Source organism: Narcine bancroftii, chromosome 5, assembly GCF_036971445.1.
Source record: "Narcine bancroftii isolate sNarBan1 chromosome 5, sNarBan1.hap1, whole genome shotgun sequence".
Taxonomy (NCBI): Eukaryota; Metazoa; Chordata; class Chondrichthyes; order Torpediniformes; family Narcinidae; genus Narcine; species Narcine bancroftii.
In genome coordinates this window covers 248,279,250-248,303,781 of record NC_091473.1, presented here as the reverse complement: position 1 = coordinate 248,303,781, position 24,532 = coordinate 248,279,250, and the positions used below count along the sequence as shown (strand labels likewise).

The following is a 24,532-nucleotide window of genomic DNA, read 5'->3' as shown; positions in this document are numbered from 1 at the left end:
CTACCATTTATCTTGCCACATATGTAATCCACCACATCTCTTGATGGTTATTTCTTAACGTAACTGTAATTTTTATCTTAATATTTAGAGCATGATTGTGGATCAATGTTAAACTAAACTTTGTCCACCTTCCTCTTACCTTCACAGTTGTACCTTCCACCCAAATTACCCCGCTTGCTGCTGTACTGAAAGGTAATCTGCTTACTAACTACCTCAAGCCTGTTAACAATGTCTGCCAAGCAACATCAAACTCACATGTGGTCTACAGCTTAGAGGTTACATGAACAGTCCTGGTGGTGAAGTATGGTCTCACACCTTTATCCTGGGAGCTGCACTGTTCTCTACAGTGCTCTGGTACTCTGGGGATGGTTTATGACCAAACTGTTACTAAATAAAGCCAGAGTGGGGTGATCATCTAACTTCTTTTTTCCGATGTTTTACAAAGTTTTGTTACACCTAATATGCCACCAGTGAATCTGAAAAAAAAGCGAGGTGTTCAGTCAAATCGTTTCAAGCTCATTCCTGCACGAAAGCACAAGGGTTGCACGTGAAGTAAACGCATTTGTATTAGTCCAATTTCATAAAGGAACTAGAGAACTTTTGGCCTTAAAACAAGATAGGGTGTGATTGATAACAATTGCCCAATAAATCAACAAGCTATTTAAATACCACTTTAGAAAATCTCAACCAAATGACCACATCAGCAATTTTAAAAATCGTAAAAGCTCCTGCAGATTAGCAAAGATGTTTCAAAACTATGGCAAGGAATAATGTGATGGTGCAAACATCCAAAAACTCGGAAAGTCTGCAAGAGGGTCAAGGGCAGAGAGCTTTAATAAACTAGGAGATGACCCGCAGACCGGAGAATATTATCTGTTATTTGGTGTATGCGATGAAACATATAAAGGGGAAACAGTGCAAGAACTAAGAACCATCAAAACTGTCTGAGAAAAAAGCGGGCTACCCATTTCGGCTCGCTTCGACATCTTTCTAAAATCTAGAAGCAAATTTGTGCAAGATAACACCAATGAAGGAAAGATTTTGGAATGAAAATTACAAGCAGGGACAGGAAATGATTTCAATTAAAACAGTCACAAACAAGAACTTGAAGGTACTAGCTAAAGATACACCAAGAGTAATCAACAAAAAAAATGAGAGGAAGACTGGACAGTGGGAAGTAATGAATGATCCAAATAACCAAACTAGCTGAAAACCTTCTAACTCGTTTAAATACAAAACCAGGTACTGACCTCACAGACTAATCTGAACAGGACTAGAATACAGAGTCCATTCAACATGCAATGGAGTGGATTAAAGCATTAATACAGATTAGCATGTTCAGAACAGGAGCAAAATAACTTTCAAATACGAGTACATAATGCTGAAGTTGGGGGAAGGTAAAGATGAGGAAAGGTCAGTGATGAGGGAAACACTAAAAACTGAAGGAGCAGATACTGCAATGCAAAAGAAAAATGTAATGTACACCAATACCAACCCTCCCCAACGCATTTAATATGCCTTAAGCCCTATCCATCTGGCTCCAATCCCAACCTCAAAACCTTGACCACAAGCACTCAACCCCAAATTCTTGAGCATGAACTTCTGATCCCTGAACATCCTAACCTTAAGATCACCCTAATTCAAGGAGCTCCAACTCTGAGGAATCTTCAAATATATAAATACTTTATCCTCATTCTCAGGCTAAATGGAAAATTTTAAGATTAAATTAGTTACCAGTGAAAATATAGGTCTCTCAATTTTACGTTAAATACCTCTAGAAATAAAAAAAAAAGAATGTTCTTCCCCTAAAGATGGGTTATGGCAGGTCGAACTAAAATATCTCAGTTCCATTATGTAAATACTAGTGTTTTCTCTGCTATCCTCCATTATGATTCAAGAGATAAATATGCCACTGATAATCTATCGTCGTCCTGAGCCACACAGTTATTATGAAAATTTCTGATGATCAGTCCACCAGTTTCACTTCGAATCAAGAAAACGTATCGATGTATGGTTCCCAAAGTCTCAGCATCAAACCACAGTAATATGGCCAGGTGTCGAATCTGTGGTCTAACATGCATGGTTACAGTTCTCATTCTAACACAATCTGTTAACCACTAAGGCTCTTTCTGCAATATATTTTGGTGGTTTTCAGGAAAGAAAGGGAGGGACAAGAGAACTTACCAAATCACATAATTAATGTTACTATCTAAATCAGCCATTTCTCAACCTTTTTTCAGCTTTGTCCCCCCCTCCTCCCACCCCACCCCACCCCCACCACACCCCTGCGAATTCTGCTCAAAATTTGTGGGCCCTCTTCGCTGTGAAGCAGTCAAGTTTTGGTTTCTTCTGTACAAAAATATCTATGTTACGTGAGGGGTGAAAAGAAAGCAAGGCTTTTAAATGTGCTGTGGACTCCGGTGGGGTAGGGGTGGGGGTAGGGCCCCTGATGAGAATGGCTGCTCTAAATCACCATTAGCTGCCATATTACTGCAGACAGGTAGGCTCAACAAGTTTAATGGGGGTATTATGGTGGTGAAATTGGCACCTTCTCTGTCCAAGTTGAGTTGCAGAGCAGTATTTCAGAACAGCAGGTGAAAAAGGTTTGTAGTTTTATTTGAACTTCTTTGATATTACTGGTTCTTTTATTGCTTAAAATGCACTCAAATTCTCAAGGCATGTGCATTTATACATGAAACGTTGCTTATGTATCCTTTATCTTTGCTATATAAAGTACATTGTTTGACCTGCTGAGTTTCTCCAGCATTGGGAGCAGAGAATTCTGCATCTTGCTCCAATTAAGTTCAACAACTGAGTTCTGTTCATGAGACCATAAGATATAGGAGCAAAAGTAGGCCATTGGGCCTGTCGAGTTTGCTCCACCATTCCATCATCACTTGATCCATTCTCCCATTCATCCCCTACTCTCCCCTGACTTCTCCCCATAACCTTTGATACCCTGGCTATTCAGATAGCTGTCAATCTCTGCCTTAAGTACACCCAACAAACTGGCCTCCACAGCCACACATGGCATCAAACTCAAGGGGGTTCACCACTCTCTGGCTAAATAAATTCCTCCACATCTCTGCTTTAAATGGGAGTCCTTCAATCCTGAAGTTATGCCTTCTCATCCTTATCTCCCCAACCATGGGAAACACTCCAATTCACATTTCTTGCTCCAACAAGCAGTGGGAGAGGACAACCTGCCACCAAGTTGTCGGAACAAATTTATGATTTATTTGGTATTATGGTGGGGTCACGTGGTAATCGGCTTTGATGCTCTTACTGCCTTGCATATTAGTGACGAGCCCAGAGGACCCCAAAACCCAGCAGCAACAGATATTCACCAGAACAAATGGTTATTTAAACAAAAGTTTCTTTTAATTATATTTAAACATGAAAATAGAATCAAATTTTAACTTATCACTTTGACTTACCTAACCTAACTTAACCCCCTTCTAATTCTAATTCTAAGTGCACATGTATGTAATTTGGTCTCATCCTAATGACCCTTGAATAGCAAACGTAACCATTCCGAAAATTGATACAATTTCGTGTTGTAGAGTGGAACCCCGATTTAATGTGGCCCATTTGAAGGTGAATTCAGGTGTAACATGATGAGTCATTGGACTCTGGCTTCGGGCTGCCACCAAGAGGGAGTTCAGGTGCTTGGGGCAACCACAAGCAGTGGGGACTTGGGGCTGTCATGAACAGCGAGGACCTGTGGCTGCAGCGAGCAGCAGGGATCTAGACTGCAGCGAGCTGCGGGCAGGGCTGGTTTTAAGCCTATTTGACCAATTTGATCAAATTGGGCCATGCGCCTCAAGGGGGCCCCACGCACATGTTTGAGCCCAGGCCTTGAGCAGAGAACACTGATGGATTTCGTTTAAACTGGTAAGAAAATAACAATACTATAGGCCTTATAAACTGAGGGATTTGTCGGTGAACTCATGAAGTTATTGCCCTTAATTGATCGTTGAAATATTTTTAGGAAATATGTCTTCAATTAAACTACTGGCTATAGGCCTCCTTTGTCTCCCGAGCCAAAAAATTCATGTTTCGTATTCATTTGACCCAGTAAAATAGATATATTCCGGAGCTGATGAAGCATCTCTTATTATTATCAAGATTAAAACAGGCGATAGGCTAATCAATAAGAGAACTTGTACTTTAATATGAGATTGAGATAGCGTCATGCTCTAGCCTAGGGCCTAGCCTATAGCCTAGGCTTAAGCAGATAGCCTGAACGTAAATAGCCTAGGCCTAAGCGTAGAATTTCTGACAATATTAGCAATTGTAGATGGAATTGGGTGAGGATATTCGGGTCTTGTTAAGATGAATAACCCCGAAGTTAGGTTAGTTTAAGTTGATCTTTTCTAGGCTAGGTCGCTGTGGGGGTTATAGTCTACATCTTTACGAACTGGTTTACAAGGTTATTCAGCTAAAGGGCATGTACAGTACATCTCGGGGTTGTTCATCTTTACAAGATCCAGATATACTAAGCAAGGCTGTCTTTGTCATTGTTTCATAATTTTGCAGTGGTTTGATTTAGTATCAAAATAGTACTAGGCTACTGTTACTAACTGTGCTATTGCACTGCCAGGGCTTAATATAGCCTACTTCATGCTTTTGGTGATTTGGAACAAGTGCAATTTAGCTTGACCATGCTGAAATTGTTTTCTTCGGGGGCGAATTTCATCCGTTGCATGCATCAGTTTTTCTGTCGATTTTCTAGCGCTAGAAATTTGACTAGAAAATCAGCTAAAAAAAGGCAAAATTAAAGTGCGTCCCCCCATTCTGGAATGTAACCTTAACTAACCTAAAACCTAACTATTACTAAATAAAAAGGCAATTCTTACCTGATTCGAAGTTGTCGTCATTCAACAAATCCAGAATCGGTCGCTTGTTTTGCTGTTCGGTGGCATTCACAAGTTGAGAGTTGGGTGCGTTGATCCAAGGTCAGCAGCTGACGTTGGAACAACGTAAAGCAAACGAGCAAAATGACGTGGGATTGACGTTGGTTTCTTACATTGTACCAATGACTATGACAACATTGTTCCACTATTGGAACAACGTAGACATGTTATCAGGGACGGCGAGTCCAATTTTATAACAAATTGCTAATGTCAAGTTTTTTGTGTAATTTTAAGTCTAAACATTTTAAAATAAACTTCTTTTACCTTTTTTACCTTAAAAATATAGCCCAGAGAATTAGCAGCTTAAAATTTGTGTCATTTTACATGGCAAGGACAAGCAGAGATAGAGACAAAGGGCGTAAGTATTTAAGCGGCAACCAGAAATGAACACTGGCCAAGGCTAAGGTAGCTGAAAATGAAAAACATAGAGATGCTATCACAAAATTCCTTGAAACTCCATCTTTGAAGCGCCCATGTATTGAGGATGAAGAAAACAAAAACAATTCAGAAAATGACAATACAGCCTTGAGTCCAATTACAGTTGATGAATTCAATGATGAAATTGATAACAAGTTAGAAATGGATGACGCAGCTGTGAATCAAATTGAAGACTATCTCACTACACCCCAAGACAGTGCCAAAGCGGAAAGTCCATTTATAGCCAAAAAAGACCAAGCCCATACATCACACAATTATGGATCATCCATGAGTACAGTTGTAATTAACATTTATGATGACCCAGCCAACTGGCCAACATATATAAATCAAAATGTAAGAGATTATCTAACAATGAAAGGTCCTTCTATTCCAGTGAACAACTTTCCACGAAATGAAAAGATATTGTGTTTTTCAAAGTTTCACTGTAAGAGGAAACTTCCAAATGGGGAGTGTGTTGAAAGACCTTGGATTATATACTCTCAGTCTGCCAATAAAATTTATTGCTTTTATTGTAAACTTTTTAGTAAGAACACAACCAGTGCACGATCAACAAGTGGATTCAACAACTGGTCTAATCTTCATACAAGGTTGTGTGAGCATGAAAATTTTAAAAACCATTTGGAAGCCACATGGAGTTTCTGGGAGTTACACCAAAGACTTTGTAGTGGACAGACAATTGACAAAGAACTTGAAATAATCATCAATGGACATGCAAAGCGCTGGCAGCAAGTATTCAAAAGGCTCGTAGCAATAGCGCAGTTTCTTGCTGAGAGAAATCTAGCATTTAGAGGAACAGAGGAAAAAGTTGGTAATGAGAGTGTACACAATGGAAACTTTTTAGGTCTTGTTGAGCTGTTTGGAAAGTTTGACCCTGTTCTTGAAAAACATTTGTGAAAAGTTAAAACCCACGAAATTCATAATCATTATTTAGGAAAAGATACTCAGAATGAACTACTAGACATTATGACTACAGCTGTTTTGAATGAGATACTGAAACGCGTAAAAGCAGCTAAGTACTACGCCTTAATTTTAGACTGCACAACTGATATGAGCCACCAAGAGCAAATGTCTCTAACAATCAGGTATGTGTCTGATGGTAACTTGGCTCCTTCAGGTGTTTACGAACATTTCATAAAGTTTATGCAGGTTGAAAGTAGCACAGAAGAAGATTTATATAAAACATTATTAAACACACTGAAGGAATTAAATTTAGAGGTGAAAGATATTCGAGGCCAAGGCTATGACAACGGTAGCAACGTGAAAGGTCACACATCTGGAGTACAAGCACGCCTGTTGAAGGATAATTCAAGAGCTTTCTTTGTACCCTGTGCTTGTCACAATTATAACCTTTTACTCGGAGATGTAGCCAAGTGTTGTCCGGATGCTATAACATTTTTTGGGATCTTGCAAAGGATCTACATATTGTTCTCTGCATCAACTAAGAGGGGGGCAGTTTTTAACAAACACGTACCCGGGTTATCAGTGAAACCCTTGACAAACTATCAGTGAAACCCTTGAGCAACACAAGGTGGGAGATTGATAGTGCTAAAGCTATTCGTTATCAAATTCGATGCGCTTGTGGAAATATCAGAGATAGCAGATGAGCCCAAGGTAAAAGCAGAAGCTGAATCTTTAGCAAACCAGCTAAAAGACTACAAATTTTTAGTTTCTTTGATATTTTGGCATGAAGTACTTTTTAAAGTTAACTATGTAACTATGTAAGCACCTCACTGACAAAAGGCAAAGGAGGAAAAACCCAACACCCAACCCCAACCAACCAATTTTCCCTTGCAACCGCTGCAATCGTGTCTGCCTGTCCCGCATCGGACTGGTCAGCCACAAACGAGCCTGCAGCTGACGTGGACTTTTTACCCCCTCCATAAATCTTCGTCCGCGAAGCCAAGCCAAAGAAGATGTAAGCAAGGAACTACAAGGTGAAACAAAGGACATTGATGAAGGCATGGAGTCATTTGAAAAACTATTATCATGGCTAAGAATTTATAGAGAGGGCGGTTGTAATGATGTCCTAATAGGCACAAATGAATTGGCTGAAGCTGTTGAATTACCATTGGAGTTTAGACAATTTCATGAAAAAAAACTACATAGAAGGAAGAGAATGTTTTCATGTGAGGCAAAAGATCAAGCTTTAGATGATCCAAAAGAAGCACAGAGTTCAGTGCTTCAGCTTAGTGCTAGACAAAGCTATTCAATCTTTAGAGTCTAGATTTAAGCAGCTTAAAAGCCATGTAAAATTATTTGGATTTTTAAATAACTTCCAGAGCTTACAAAAGGCGGAAATAAGGAAACACACAGCAGACCTTAAACCAGCTTTAACTGACACCATACTAAAACAAACTAAAGACGAGGATGGTTATCTGTTGGCCAAAGAACTTGAAGGTCTGAAAACTTTTCTTCCCTTCAGTGTCGTTTAGCCTCAAGCTCTGTTTGAATACCTGGTAGTAAACAATCGAATCACAACATTTCCTAATGTTTTTATTGCTTTGAGGATTTACTTAACAATGCCCGTAACAGTCGCATCGGGCGAAAGAAGTTTTACAAAACTAAAACTGATTAAAACACACTTACGGTCAACAATTTCACAAGAGAGACTAAACAATTTGGCGATGCGATCTATAGAAAATTACATTACTAAAACCATTGACTTTGAAATTATTTTGAAAGATTTTGGAAATAAAAACACCAGAAAAGTCTTGTTTCTAAAAGACCTGGGCATAAAGAGTATGTCTGTAATTGTCTTAACTTGTATTAAAAAATTTAAACTTTCATATTGTCTTTCAATATTTAGTATATCTAGCATTTAAATGCTTTTTGGCTAAGACTGACATTCTACACGAAATATAAAACATCAATTTTGACTTCTGTAGAGTAGAGGCCCCACTATCAATTTTATAATTGGGCCCCGCAATTCCTAGCACCGGCCCTGGCTGCGGGAACGGTCAGTTTACTAAACATTTAACGTGACCCCGCTTTTTTTCATGATTTGATTTTTTTTGGACCCAAACTATCATGTTATACAGGGTTCCACTGAATATTTTTGATTTAAATCAGTTCTGCAGAATATGTCCTGGAAGTAAAATGGTTCTCAAATTGAAATACACATACTTTCCCAATTTTGTTCTGTGTAAATATTACATATTCTACTAAAGAGATCATCTCATTTCTTTTGTGACTTTCACAATTGCATGATGTCCCAAAACGCTTGACAGAGCATGTAGAATTTTTGATGCACAGTTGTTCTTGGTGTTGAACACATGGCAGCCAATTCAGACAGGGCTATCTTCCACATAGAGCCAAGTGTCAAAGAATCTCGACAAAGGGTCCGGACCCAAAACATTGACTGAGTGTTTCTCTCCACGGAGACTGTCTGACCTGCTAAGTCCCTCCCGCTTCTCATTGTTTGCCCACTATTCCAGCATCTGCTGTTGTTGTGACCCTCTCATTCCAAAGAGAGTTGGAATGTTTGTGGAGTGACAAGTATTGGCCAGGACCCAAGGAAAACTTCAATATTCCTCTTCATAATAGTCAGGTGATCAATTATTCCACCAGAAAGATTACCTCAATTTAATATCTCACTTGAAAGGTACTAGCCTTGACAATGATGTATTTAATCAGTTCTCTGGAGTTGGAGTGGAAGGATCTTCCTGTTAATTTAATAACAAGAGAAATTACAGAGCTGACATTGTATTCCAACCAGAGGAATTTGCAGAAATATATCCCAATGTGCATTTGTAAAAGGAGAGTGGCAATTGATCAAGGAGAAATATGAAGAGCTCCATTGGAGTTGGTGTCATCTGCTTTGGGAATGTGGGGCAGTTAATATTTAGCTGGGATGGGTTTGTGAAAGCTTAGGATTGCATTATTTTATTTATTATACAAGATTGAATTGAATTCATTTAAAAATATAGATCAGCGTTGCAAAACAGCAGTTCATTGTACGATCAAAATGTATTTTTCACGAACAAGAACTGAATGAAATGATCAATTAGTTATTATCTGTTTTTTTTGGTGTGATTTGTTATTTTGGATCTTGATATTCATGCTTGATTTTGAAAATTTGTGTGACAGAGGATTGGTTTTGCCTTGGTTACCTTGTTTGCGAAAGCTGGTTTGGCTGGTGAATTTGTGATAGTATTTAATATTAATTTAAAGTTTAATTGAAAGTTAGAGCTCATTTAGTTTGCTTGGCTTAGTCAAATTTAAACAAAAATCTATTTTTGCCATTTGTTTGGGAGGGGGAGATTCATCATGATGTATTAGAAAAGTTTTTTGATATTGTAGATCGTCCAGCACCTCCCCGAGATCTGGAACTAACAGATCCAGAAGATCGCAGCATAAGATTGACCTGGATCCCTGGTGATGACAACAACAGCCCAATCACAGGTACAGCTCCAGCTATTATGTGAAGCAAGAAGCCACGATGATTTTTCTATTTCCTTTGATCATTTAATTTGATGCTTTAGGATCAGTAAGAAGACAACTTAGGCTGCACACATTTGCAATGTTTGTTCTTAAAATTAATTATTGATCGATCAAGCAAATTTGATTAAATAAAATTAAAATTCAACATGGATATTATAAACTAGAGATAAGCAAGGAAAACAAGATGAACTTGGTTCAGTGCTTAAGCTGGTATGTAAGAGGGAAGGTAAGTTTAAGAACCACTGCTTGTTACTGAAATATTTTGCTTGAGAAAAATTGTCATTGGCCCATTTCCTTTGGAGTTGTGAAACCCTGCACATAACGAGTCAATTAGATACGATCAAAACAGTGGTTTTCAAACTTTTTCTTTCCAATCACGTGCCACCTTAAGCAATCACAGAGCACTTATGGCATAGGGATTGCTTAAGGTGGAATGTGAATTTAAGAAAGCAGTTTGAAAACCACTGCAATAGTGTCACCCACCAATTAGTGTTTGCATTTTATTATTAAAATTGAATGAAGTTCATTGCACACCAGAAATGCACATCCCCTGAATTAGAATCCATTAGCAATACTTGCAGTATGAAATGGTTATTTTATTAGAACTGCTGTATAAAAATATTATGTGCTTCATTATATAATGATAATTACATTCCTGTTGGGTCATCTTCAGTTATCCCATTCTGAATTCAGGGTCATTTGACTTGAACCCTGCTCTAGGAGCCTTGTAGCTCTTATCTGCTACTCATTTAAGTCATCCCACAATTTGCAGATATATTTGACCGATTTGGTGTACTGAAGAGCCTCAACTCTCTGCCAAAATTCAGCCCTTTAATTATTTTCTCCCAACTTCATTAACTTAAGCCTATCTAAAATTCTCAAGGTTGATCTAAAGTGTGACCTAGGAGTGGAGAAAGACAAATAGTTTTTAAACTCATCCAGTTCTATGCAAGCAATAAAAAGATGAGAGATTGGAGAAGGGCTAGTGATTGAGCCTCTCAATCCTACTATGCTTTTCAGCAAGAATGTGACTGATCCAACCTTGCCTTCAGTTTCACCTTCCCCCTAAATCGTACATCAAAACTCCATCACAGCCGTGAATAGATTCACTTACTTCGGAGATAGGGAATTCCAAGGATCTTCTAAGAAGGAGGTCTTGCTGATAACCTTTGTCTGAAAATATGCTCCCACAAGGGACAATATCCTCTCTGCATCTTCTCTGGTCAACCCCTCTGAATCTTGTCTTTTTCAATAAAATCACCTCTTCTTCTTCCAAACTCCACTGGCATGAATTAAAGAGATATCGATGGAATTACCAAAGCCTCAGTGTGTTCCCTTCCTCCATGCTATTTTAGGTTTCCACACCAAATCCAGATCTTCAATGTAAGATTTCCCATATTATCTCTACTAGGCCTTTACTAATATACCTCAGTGGCCTGAAAACAGGGAGACAATTGGGCAAAAAAAAAATACAAGTTGCTGAAATGCATTGATGAAAAATTACAAATAGGTGAAGCACATTGAAAGAAAATTGCATATAGGTGAAATACATCGATAGAACCACAGTCTTGTTGTATCTCTCTCTCTCTCTCTCTCTGCAGAGTTCATTGTGCAGTATGAAGAAAGCAAATATGAGCCCAGAAAGTGGCATAATTTGACCAGAATCCCAGGCAACATCAACTCCGCAGTGCTACAGCTTGCTCCATATGTGAACTATCAGTTCCGGGTAATTGCTGTGAATGAAGTTGGTGAAGGTGCACCCAGTATGCCCTCTGAACGTTTTCAGACGACTGGAACAGGTAGAAGCCCCATCCTGCCTTTTCACTGTTTTACTTTCATCAGCTTAGAAAGCATGATGTAAAAATCTGGCTCTGTCTTCAGACCAAAACCCACGATAGATTGGTACATCTCCCAAAATACATTGTCAATCGATTACTTACTTTTATTCCGTTTAGAAAGTTACTTTGCCTTCAAAGACAAGACTTATTTGACAGTATCTATCAAGGTAGTCATAAGGACTCACATCCCCCCTCTGAATCAGCCTTCTTATCTAGTTCATTTCACTTTTTCTACTGAGGTTAGGCGAAACAAGAATGAGAGGACATGGGCTAAGGGTGAAAGGTGAGATCTTTAGGGGGACTTCTTCATGCAGTGGGTGGTGAGAATGCGGAACGAGGTGTCAGCTGAAGTGGCCAAGAGGAATATGGTGCATTGTTCCTCAAGTTTATGCTTCTTCCTGGGAGTGGATCAGGCCAACGTCAATGGTATCAATGTCAGAATGATTGAGCTACAGGGAGCTCAAGGTTGGAACCAAAAACATGGTGTAGATGTTCAGCATAGGGCTCAGTTTGTTCAAAGATATCCTAATTGCCTAAAATGCCTGTCTTTGTGGGTACACTATGTTCAGAATGTGCACTGCACTTTCTAATGACAATGAGTGACCCTTGCCTGTCAGAAGTCTTTTTCCCATTACTTCTTGGCGCTCTATGTAAAACAAACAGGTTTTGAAAGAAAATGTAGGAAAAATACACAATTTTTATTAACACCGCTTTAATTTTTCTCCTGGGTCTTGCTCACCGTAACATCCTGGGGAGACCCCTTCAATTCCTGGAAGCTCTCGGATAGGCCTGAAGGTCAGAAGAGTTGACTTTAACATCAGACTTTAACTTTTTAGCTCCTGAGATGAATCCCACTGATGTTAGAGGGGCAGGAATTTCGGAATCCAGCATGGAGATCAAGTGGACGGTAAGTGCAAGTTGTCCATATCCTGGCAACAGACTACAAGCTCTGACATGAGAAATAGGTAAATCTCGGCATATATACAGGACCATCCGAGACATGTCTCACTATTAACGTCGTCTACATGGGGATCTCTGTAGAATGGAGCTGCGTCATGGGGATATCTAATTTTATATGGGATGAAATCTCAAGGGGATGTTGAATTGTTCACTGTCTAATTCGGATGTCCAACTGTTGTACTGGGGAGTACAATGTACATGTGTTGACTGGATCAATCACTGCAAATTCTTTGCAGTAATTGGGAATGTGATTCTGACTGTGTTTCTCTGGGCCACGAGGTTGAACAGTTGGGTAGGGGCTCAGAATAACATGGACAGTCTCAGTATCTTACAAGATTCACCTTAGCTTCTGCTTATCACCCAGCAGAATCCTTGAAAATAGTCAAACTCACTTTTAGCTTTTCTGACTTATGCCATTCTGCTTTTAACCAAAGGAAGTGAGGGATCATGGAGTCAATTACCTTGGGGTTACCTTTGAACGGGTACATGGATGGGAGGGATCTGAAGGGTTATGGTCCTGATTCTGATTGTTGAGACTAGGCATAATAATATTTCAGTACAGACTAAACGGGCCAAAGAGCCTCTTGAGGTTTCCTATGGGGAACAAATTACTGAAAAATACCTGTTACCTGGAATTCAAGCAATCGGCAGACTCAAGCAACCGGCAAAAATTGGAACCCCCAGCAGTTAGTTCGCCAAACCACACAACACGCAATCTTAAGCAACCGGAAAATTCATTTATCTGGCATCTACCAATCCCCCTAGGTGCCAGATACAATTGCCAATATATGCAATTATGCTTTTGCATGAAGACCAACTGTGCCTTTAACTGCAGTTTCTGCCAAACAATCCCAGACTTTTAACTCTGGATTTAATTTTCTGCTTTTCAGCCTCTGAATGGCACCCAGGCCAGTGGTCCCAATGTCAGATACATCGTCAGCTGGAGACAACGGGATGTGCGTGGAGAGTGGTCAACAGTCACAGTGTCCAGGTCCAGCTACATTGTCTCTCCCACACCCCTATTTACGCCTTATGAGGTTAAAGTGCAGGCGGTGAATGATTTTGGACCAGGTCCTGAGCCAAACATCATAATTGGGTACTCGGGTGAAGAATGTAAGTATCTTCAGGCAATTGTCCAATAACTGTTGCAACGTGGAGAATTCGCAAACTTATTTTCACGGCCAACACCGGACTTCCCTGAATGCCTACTGAAATAGCGACCTTCTGACATTATCAGGGTATTGGGCTTACCACAAACATTGTTCTTGTGGATGATTGGGTGGGGAGGAGAGAGGTTCAAGAGCTCACCACAGAGACCCAAACACAGCCAAAATTCAGTGCAGTACTGAGGGAGTGCTGAATGATCAGGATTGTTGCATTTTGGATGGGATACTACATCTTTACTGGTCTTCTCTTTGAAATGGATGTCATCGATAGCACTGCAATATTTTGAAAAATGGGAGGATTATCTCATATCCTAAATAATATATCCATGAATCAGTGCCACTAAAAGCTAATAATTTTATTTTTAATTTTAAATGTAAACATACCGCACAGTAACAGGCCCTTTCGGCCGATAAGTCCGTGCCGCCCAATTACACCCAATTGACCTACAACCGCCGGTACGATTTTTGAATAGTGGCAGGAAACCAGAGCACCCGAAGGAAACCCACGCAGGCAATGTACAAACTTCTTATGGAAACTTCTTACCGGCTTCGAATCCTGGTCGCTGGCGCTGCAACAGCGTTGCATTAACCGCTATGCTATTGTATGCTTTGAGGGCGGCACAGTTAACCTAATGGTTACCATTAATGCTGTTACAGCACCAGCTACTGGAACCGGGGGTTCGAATCCGAACGTGTCTGTCAGAAGTTTGTACGTTCTCCCCTTGTGGGCGTGGGTTTCCTCTGGGTGCTCCGGTTTCCTCCTATTGTCCAAAAATGTACTGGGGATGTAGGTCAATTGGGTGGCATATGCTCATGGGACGAAAGGGCCTGTTACGGTGCTGTATGTCTAAATTTTAAAAATGTTAATCATCAAGTCAATTATTTCATTAATTTTTCCCTGATCTTGCTATGTGAAAATGTTTCTCGCATTATAATAAGGACAATACTTAAAACATGGTTTACTGGCTCTAAAATGCTTTCATCTGGTCAGGGTTGATAAAATGCACTAAGCCCTTGTGCTTTTCTGGTGTGAGATGCATATGAAAGTTTTGGATAAATGTGCAGGCAAATTATTAACCAAGCATTTAAGTCGAAGGCTCAGCTGTGTGGAATCTATCTGCAGAATAAAACAAGTTAGAATAATCCACAGCCTGTAGTTTGTGCCTGAACTTGAGCATGTCTGGCCTAGCAAAGAGACCTCACCAGGCCGGAGGGGTTAAAAACAAAAATGCTCTTGGAGTCTTCATGATCAATGATGTTCATAGTTTCAATCAGTGAAAACTTTCTCCCATTAGAGTCGCTGGGCTGATACCAAAGTAGAACATAGAACACTACATCTCATTACAGGCCCTTCGGCCCTCGATGTTGTGCCGACTCATAGATTCCTTCCAAAAAGATGTACTAAACCCTTCCTGCCTCATAACCATCTATTTTTCTTTCATCCATATGCCTGTCTAAGAGTCTATTAAATGTTCTTAATGTTTCAGCCTCCACTACCATCCCGGCAGAGCAGTCCATGTACCCATTTCTTTCTGTGTAAAAATATTTTACCCCTGATGTCTCCTCTAAACTTCCCTCCCTTCACTTGGTATAGATGTCCTCTGGTGTTTTCTATTTCTGCCTTGGGTAAAAGGCACTGGCTGTCCACTCTGTCTATGCCACTCAGAATCTTGAAGACCTCTATCAAGTCTCCTCTCATCCTTCTTTGTTCCAAAGAGAAAGTCTCAGCTCTGCTGATCTTTCAAAACAAGACTTATTTTCCAATCCAGGCAACATCCTGCAGCTCCTCTGCACCCTCTCCATAGCTTCCACAAGTGGCAAGATTTGATTGTGGAACTGCGCAGGGATTCAGTACAGAAACAGGACTGACTGTCAAACATTCATTCACAGAACAATTACAAAATAACATTTATGGCAAAAGTTCTTCGGGTGCTCATTGGGACAATTATCCAAAATGTCAATTGAGATTCTTGGACAGGAAACCAAATTCTTGGCAAAAGAAGCAGGTCTTAAAGAATATTTTAAAGGGGATGAAAGGCGAGAGGTGGGAGGATTGAAGGAAAATGAAATTCCAGAGTTAAGAATGAACTGGCGAAAATAAGGCCAGAACTGGAAGCAGCGGATCCAAAGGAGAGATTTGAACTCTAAATGAGTTTTACAATCTACACATGGCCAAATGAGGAACTCCTGTTGTCACCAAGCACAAGTGCAATGAATGAGTAAGACTTGTGACTGGGCAGCAGATCTTTGATTGAGCTCAGGTTTATTTACAACAGGAAATGAGAGACTGGTTCGGAAAGCTTTGCCATTATCTGGTGAATACAGATGATGGTTGGAACAGCTAGGAGCTAAGGGATAACATTTTGAAGTTATTGATGCTTCTCTGCTCTTCTGAACAAATTTGGAATGCCTCAGAAATGGTTCTCAACCATTTTCGGTCCAAAGCCTGAGGCACTATCAATAACATTAAAAACTAGAAGTTGTAGAGAAACTGAGAGGCTTTCATTCACAGCAGAATGGAGATCCGTCCATGCTGGTCGACTGTCCTGGACTGAGGAGGGGGCTGTGGCACAGTCGCCTTTATTCAGGGTTCAGTGGGAGAAGCTCCAGGCATAGTCAGCAAGGGGCATGACTGAGAACATCCAAATATATAAAAAGGGGTTTACCACAGGCTGGTTTCTGGCTTAACATGCCATGGCCCACTAGTCACTGAATCAGTCAGAATCTGTCTTGCGTGGAGGTGTGCTAGGAACTCTGAGTGCCGAGCTGCTAATATTGAGAGACGGCCAAATGACCTCACTGAGCTCAGTGGCAGATTGCTCGACACCCCTTCCAAGGTCACCTGGGAGGACCAAGATACGACCTCAGACCCACCCTAATCTTAGTGGATTGGGATGTCTCCATGGTCCACATGGAAGCACGCTGTGGCCCACCAGTGGGCCATGGCCCACTGGCCTGTAACCACCATCTTAGACCATCAGTATAAAATTCAGCCCGTCTGTCTCATTACTCTGGCAAGTTTGACCTGTTTTTTGTGTTTGCACTTAGATCCTAATGCTGCACCAACAAGCATTTCTGGGAGACATATCAACAGCACCGCTATCATACTGCAGTGGAGGGGGCTGCCACAAGAAAATATCCGCGGATATCTTATAGGCTATAGGGTGAGTAGTTGGATGACAGCCAATTACTGTCTGCAGGATCCAGCCATGAAAACGAAGTGAATGGGGAATGCTGTGCTACAACTCATCAAGGGAGGGGAATGGGGAATGCTGTGCTACAACTCATCAAGGGAAGTCAATGCAAGAAGCCAGACCTCAGCTGCATGGATACTGAGTGAGGAGGGATATAGTATGGGTTTTTATCAGCACTGGACCCATGTCTGGCAGAATCTCTGTTACAAGGACTAAGATGTTGTTAATAACCCTACATCTGCTCAGTATTTGAACACTATATTTTTTCTTTGGCTTGGCTTCGCGGACGAAGATTTATGGAGGGGTAAATGTCCATGTCAGCTGCAGGCTCGTTTGTGGCTGACAAGTCCGATGCGGGACAGGCAGACACGGTTGCAGCGGTTGCAGGGGAAAATTGGTTGGTTGGGGTTGGGTGTTGGGTTTTTCCTCCTTTGCCTTTTGTCAGTGAGGTGGGCTCTGCGGTCTTCTTCAAAGGAGGTTGCTGTCCGCCGAACAGAGGCGCAAAGACGGTTATGAAGAGACAGTTCCTAGTCCGGATGATCAAGGAAGGGGAAGAGTCTCCTCTACGCTGGTGGGGTGATCCAGACCCTAAAATTGTGACTGAACTTGAGCACATCTGGTTCAGCAACAAGTCCCCACCGGGCTGAACATGCTAATAAAAAAAGTACCCTTCAAGCCTTCATGATCAATGATGTTCACTCAGTGAAGTGAAACACAAAAGTAGCCCAGACGCTGTGACTGTAGTCAAAACACAGAAATGCTGGAAGAACTCAGCATTCTCTGTGTCCATAGGAGGTAACGTTTAGCTCCAAAATGTTAGTAATCTACCTTAACCTCCTCTAGTTGCTGCAAGACTGGCTGAGCTCCTCCAACATTTCTGTGGTTTGACTTAACTCGGTGAAGTCTGTGACTTTCTCCCATCGGAGTGTCTGGGCTGATGCCAAAGTAGATGATGTGACAAGATTGGATCGTGGAACTGTGGAAGGATACAGTACTGAAACAGGATCTTCAGGTCGCTGAGACCATGCTGGCCATTGACCACCCATCCACACTAATAGAGCATAGAACATGGAACAATACAGCAGAGTGCAGGCCCTTCTGCCCTTGAAGTTGTGCTGACCCATACTTTCCTTCCTTAAAAAAAGTACTAATCCTTCCCTACCCTGTAATCCTCTATTTTTCTTTCATCCATGTGTCTAAGAGTCTCTTAAATGCCCCCAGTGTTTCAGCCTCTACCACCATCCCTGGCAAGGCATTCCAGGCACCCACAACTGTCTGTGTACCCTTGATGTCTCCCTAAACTTCCTTCCCTTAACTTTGTACAAAAGTCCTCTGATCTTCTTCCTCTGTTAATCTTCCATTAACCCCAGTTTTTCTGTTCTCCCCACATTCTATCGATTCCCTTTGGATTCTACCACTTACCCACACACTAAGGGCCATTACCATAACTAATTAAGCTACCTGCCTACAAATCTTTGGAATGTGAGAGGGAATTGGAACACCTGGAGGCAGGCCATGCAGTCACGAGGAGAACACACAAACTCCGCGCAGACAGCACCGCAGCTCAGGATTGAACTCTGATCTCTGGAGGGTGAGGTCATGGTTTTATGAACTGCATTCCTGTGCTGCCTTCGGTGAGAACTTTGCAGAAAATGGAAATTGTTATTAGGGTCCTGATTAGATGTTTACCCCTAGGACATAATTCCAAGCAGTAATAATTGTGAAGTTGATCCTATTCATGTTTCATATAGTGTCAGGTATTGTAAGGAGACGGAAACGCCCAGACAATATTGCCATCTTGTATTTTATTAGGATCTGGTGTGTCTAATGAGTGGAATTGATTGACCTACTTCAAATTTCCTTCTTGCCATCTCCATCCTATCACAGAAGGAACAGGCAATCTGACTGAGACTCTTCTTGTGCACAGATTCAGTACTGGAATGAGGGGAGTCTGCTGAAGTCTGGCCGATACCGGTCACGCATGAAGGTTATGGACTCCCCTGGGCAGCGCCCACGTGCCATTGTGTCTGGTCTGCAACCCTACAGCATGTACAAGCTACAAGTAGCAGCAGTCAATGGCAGAGGCGCTAGCGGCTGGAGTGAGGTGTTTGCAATCAACACCACTGAAGGAGGTAGGGAGTGAATCCAGAATTTTCTGCTCAGACGTCACCTACTCTGTCTAATTGTGGTTACAACCGAATTTCCTTATATTGTGTGTATGGAGTGAAGACTTTCTCTCCCCACCAGTGGCGCAGCAGAAAGTGGGTATGAGCTAGAAGGAAAAGTCGTATTGTTTACTTTAAAGCTGAGAGGAGCCCTGATAGAGGTTTATGTGAACGACAGATGGAATCTTTTTCCCAGAGCAAAAATATCACATACTGGAGGATGTGCATTTCAGGTGAGAGAGGAATGTTTAATGAAGGTTGTTTCTTAATACAGAGAGTGGAAGGCTTGCTGGATTGAGATGCTGGAAGCAGATATGATACTAACATTTAAGAGGTTTATAGATGGACGTGATAATACAGGGAATAGCGGGATGTTTATCTTATGCAGGCAGTGGAGTTAAGTTTAATTTGTGCATTTGTGTTCACTGCAGACATTGTGGGCCTGTTCCTGGGCTGCCCTATCTGTCTTCTAAAGAAATGTTGTTGTAGATTTGGAAAGCATCCAGCAACAATTTATCACAGACAGAAATGTTTCCTGCTCTCAGTTGTTTTCATTTCTCAAATCTGATAGCATACATCAGCATTAAAAGTCCATTATTTATAAATACCACCCCAAAGCTCATCTTAATTCTTGAAAGTGTAGCAACTTCCTAATAGTCCTGGAAAAATTGACAATGTCCTGTGAAGCCCCTATCCTGATGCAAGATCTTGATCTGAAATGGCGACAGTTCCTTTCCTCTATCTCCCCCCAACCCTCCCATCCCACCCCACCTCCAAGATGGTGTTCGAGTCGCTGACTTCCTCCAGCAGTTAGCTTTGTTCTTGCACTGTGGAGCGAATGATGTAGCAGTTCAAATTGCTCAGCAGGTTGTAGCTGTTGGCAGTTCATGGCCACTTACCACAAGTTGTTTGCTTACTTAACCATGAATAATAAAGTGTACTCCTCAACTCTAGTTTCCAGGTGACTGTATTTGTTTAGAGAAGTAGCAGAGCCTGGCTGATTTTAATTTTGTTATTTTCAGAAGAATCCACATCAGGCAAGAATTCCTCAGGCAGTGATATTGGAAAAATTAACCACACGTGATTAAAACTGCACATTTTCTACTATTTAGTCTTTGAGTAGGAAGTATAAAGAATGGCAGGAATTTATGGATCATTGACCCAGCGAGATTTTTTTTCAATCCATGGACTACCTGTCAGAAGCGATTCCGAATAAGGATCCAAAGAATTTGTCTCGATTCTCATAAAATGTAATCAGTTTACAGTGTAATGCGAATATAAGGGTTTAAATTTGGCTGAACTTTGAACTTGTTGATAGAGTTTGAAACAGGCAATAAAGATTCCTCTTTTTGGAGCTGTCTCTGGCCATCACATCACATTAATTTTCTGTCCAATTTCTCTCACAGTGCCTGGGAAGCCAGATTCCCTCAGGATCCGGCAACCGGATTTGGAAACCCTTACATTGCTATGGACTCCCCCACGGTTTCCAAACGGGATTATCACAGGCTACACAATAAAGTACCATCCATGTAAGTATCTTGAGAGTTGTCCAATTTGCTCATAAGTGCATACCAAGCAAAATAAATGCTCAGGACTTAAACAAGAAAGTCTGCAGATCGAGATTTAATAAGCAAAAAGTGCTGGAGAACTGCAGTGTGGAATTAAAATACATTCATCGTGTGTCATGCTCAGTTTTCACACAATGATGGACACTTGAGATTTTGCTGGCGTACCTCAGAAGCAAGAGAATTATTTCTCCAAAAACAGAGTCCCTCAACCTTCTTTATTCTGATTCCATTGTACTTTGTCTGTAATGTGTAACTAACTTCGGGCTATAGAAAACGATACGGCAGTTGGAAGGGAGGACGGTCAAAAGTGAGAGTAGTTATCTCTTTTACTTGCCTTCACACCGAGTTTCTACTTTTGTTCCTTGTTTTGCTAAAATACTTCTGTCCTTGGGCCAATTACAGTGTGAATTCTAATTACAGACAGCCATTGTGTTATTTCTTATTCTTCTTAAAGATGCAGTGAAAATCTTGTTTTTTGCCTATGTCTGCACTGAATTAGTTGTCAGTAATGACAAAAAGCAGTGAAGGGAAGAAATTATGGTTGAATCAGAAAGTTGAGAACCAGCAGACAGAACATTGTCAAACAACTAATAGAGGCAGGAGACTTAGCGGCTGTACTGTGGGATCACATCAAACAAAACTTGGCTTTGTGGCGGCACACCATTAGACAGGCAAACCGGCCCCGTTTGTAATCCACGCGGTGGGGCATCCAGCCAAAACGGCGCTTCTTCTCAGCACAGGGCTCAGAAGCCCGCGCTGGGGTACCACATGACGCCTGGGTGACGTCAGCGCCCCCCAGCGCTGTTCTCAGCCAGGTCCAGGCTGGGAGTATAAGTCCAGCCCGGCAGCCTGCAATAAATCAGTTCTGCTCACTGAGCTCAACCCGTCTGGTTGTGTGTTCTTTCAGTAGCAATGTAGCTGCCGCTGCAGCTTCTCTGTTTTTCCTGTGATTAATTTCCAAAATTGGTTCATTAGATCTAACTTTAGAAGTTTTCCTGGAAATTTGAGTTCCTTTTCCAGTTCTGAAAGGGCATCAATGAGTAATGGTGTGAAAAGTCCCTCAGTCGAAGCCAATGAAGAGTCACCTATAGGCATCGTAATAGGTTATCTTTTACCATGGATTTCCAAACATCCTCGAACAAATGAACTGTTAACCTCTTATTTTATTACTTCTAGTAACTGGTTCCCGGGCGAGGCGTAATTCCACAATTCCCAGACTTCCGCCTGACACGACTAGTTACAAGTTGGAACGGGCTGATGCGAGTACCAGGTACAGGTTTTACGTCTTTGCTCAGACCCGTCAAGGACTCGGAGAGCCAATTGTGTTGGACTCACCAATCTATGAAAACGAAGGTAAGAGAGCAGGGCCTAGCAGTCGGATTTTGATAACACAGCACTTCTTTCAGGTATGAAGCAAACATGGCCTTATTAGTAGCAGTTTGTGTCCTGGGTGAGGAATGAGAGGGAACACGGTGCCAAGACAAAACCGAGGCAATGTTTGCAAGAGGGCTAATGTCTGAGGAAAGCAGCAAGAGTCACGAGACAGAAGCCACTGAAAGATAATGGATGTTCCCAATGAAGGCACATAAAAATCCCTCAGTCCTGTCAACTCAACGTCTCACCACACCTCCTCCACTAGATTCTTAAAGTATGCACCTTGAATGGGCTATGCACAGTTTATTGCAGTGGTTCTCAACCTTTTTTTCCCACTTATATACCACCTTAAGTAATCCGTTATTAACTACAGAGCACCTATGGCATAAGATACCATAGTCACACTATGGTTAGGAAGTGGTTACTTATGGGGGTTTGTGAGTGGGAAAATTAAGGTTGAGAATCAGTGGTTTATTGCCTTGGTGCATGACCCCTCCCAAGTTCCCAAGTTCTGTTGTGACACATTCTTATCAGAACACCTTCTTATCGATAGTGAGAGGTGTGTAGAATGCAAATTCTGAAAGCATTGCAAATATGAACTGAAAGGCCAATGGTTCCTGCTGTCAGTCTGACCTCTGTGCAACTGATTGGACATGAGATCAGCCATATCCAAAGTGGGCAGATGTGCCTCCTTCTTGGTAACAGAGTGGAAGAATGTATTCACAGCTTAAACGGCCAATGTGTTTCTCTTCAATGATGTATATGGTGCCTGGTAGACATGCTCTGTGGATGTACACTGCAGATCATGCATAAGATGTTATCCCTATGTCCGTCTTCATCTCCAGGTAATGTAATATGATAAATATTTCATACAATTATAGGAAGGTCTTCATGATCCCATAACCTAATGTTCTTAGATCCTTCCTTGTATCCAATTTCATTCTGGAGGTCAAAATCTGTTGATCTAATACATTTTCCCTTTTAAACAGGTTCAAATGGTGCCAAAACATGCTGTCTATTTGTTATATTTTTCACTTCAGTGATTCAACTAAACAGAACAAAGACAACCTCTGGTTGACTTCCTCTAGTGGTGTAAGTTTGGTGATGGATTCCCATGGGTTATAAAAGCCCTGGGTTCAGGGCACCATTTATCACATCCTTCTGATTGCAAGCTTCTGAGATGTTTCATCAGATCGGGACCCAAAGCAGTTCAAGAACCAAACAATCATAGCATTTCTATGAAGATGGGGACTGCAACCATTTCATCCCTATTGCTCCACTCGATCTCCTGACCTCTGCTGTCTCTGCCGGAAGGCAAAGAGGCAGGAGGAGGTTATCCCAGTGGGATATCATCAGCTCAACACCAAAAGGATTTCACCATGGTCTACTTCAGCAAAGAAAACCATAAAATACAAACACTGAACTTCAAGTCCCAGGCAATCTTGGGATAAAGGGTCCCGACCAGAAACTTTGACTGACCATTTCTACCAATGGATGCTGCATGACCTGTTGAGTTCCTCCAGCTTTTCTTTGTTTGCTCAGTGTTCCAGCATGTTTATGTTCCTCAAATCTTGGGAACCTACTAGATAGGAGTCTAGACCGGCCCATACCTTCCTCAGCAAAGGGCTGACATTCCCATATCTTGTGTCGGCCCCCAGTGAGACTAATGTAACACGTCCTGGAACTCCCCCAACGCTGATTCTATCTCAAGCCCTGAAGGGGCCAGGATACCCTTTGCTTCTTGGCACAGCCAGTGAGCAATCTGCTGGCAAACTAAAAAAAAAATCAGTGTGGCACACGGATTTCCAGGCAGTGAAAGCATTCTTGTCCCAGTGAATGAGTGCAGACCCCACACCTTGCGAAGCCTCTGGTCCAGACCAAAGCTTGGCCAATCCTCATTCCCGCATGGAATTTTCATTGTGTTCCTATTAGACTTTACCAGACAGATCAAGTATTCTTGCTTCCATATTTAACTGCAGTGGGAGTTCTAACAGCACTAAAGAATGAGAAAGGTGAGCCACGTCAACTGAGTAATAGAGAAAATAATGGGCCTAATATCGTGGGCCATTCCAACAGGGTTCTGCCACATAACTATTGCATGAGGGAGTTCCTACTGCATTCTTTGTTACAAATAGTGACAGAGCAGAGTCACATCATGAGGTTAGGGGAGGTGCTTCTGCTCAGACAAAGCAGATCAAATGGAGAGCTGAGGAGTGACAGAGGTGGTGAGAGTGCAGGGTGATAGTGGATCCAATTCTTTGTCGAGAGAAAATGACTAGAGTTATTCTCGACTGATCAAAAATAAGGAAGGCCATGGAGTCAACCAGCTAGTTTTTTTAAAGAGACTCCAGAGCACCCTGTCACCTCCAGTCTGATCCCAAGCCTCTTCAACAGACGGTGCATAGGAAGGGAAGTGGAACTGTATTCTCCAACGTACCAAAGCTCAATATGCCTTAATCCAGTGGTTTTCAAA

At 41.5% G+C, this 24,532-nt stretch overlaps 1 protein-coding gene across 1 annotated transcript in view; it reads left to right on the top strand.

The window, feature by feature from the left end:
* LOC138765547 (neurofascin-like) overlaps positions 1-24,532 on the top strand; it is a 216,497-nt gene that overhangs the window by 149,063 nt on the left and 42,902 nt on the right. Inside the window, exons 17-27 of the mRNA XM_069942578.1 lie at positions 148-192; positions 9,654-9,755; positions 11,396-11,593; positions 12,469-12,539; positions 13,483-13,705; positions 16,807-16,922; positions 18,880-19,084; positions 20,524-20,646; positions 21,862-22,038; positions 23,374-23,488; positions 23,992-24,219. Of these exons, the coding sequence (XP_069798679.1) occupies positions 148-192; positions 9,654-9,755; positions 11,396-11,593; positions 12,469-12,539; positions 13,483-13,705; positions 16,807-16,922; positions 18,880-19,084; positions 20,524-20,646; positions 21,862-22,038; positions 23,374-23,488; positions 23,992-24,219 (1,603 nt within the window). The remainder of the gene's footprint in view (positions 1-147; positions 193-9,653; positions 9,756-11,395; positions 11,594-12,468; positions 12,540-13,482; positions 13,706-16,806; positions 16,923-18,879; positions 19,085-20,523; positions 20,647-21,861; positions 22,039-23,373; positions 23,489-23,991; positions 24,220-24,532) is intronic.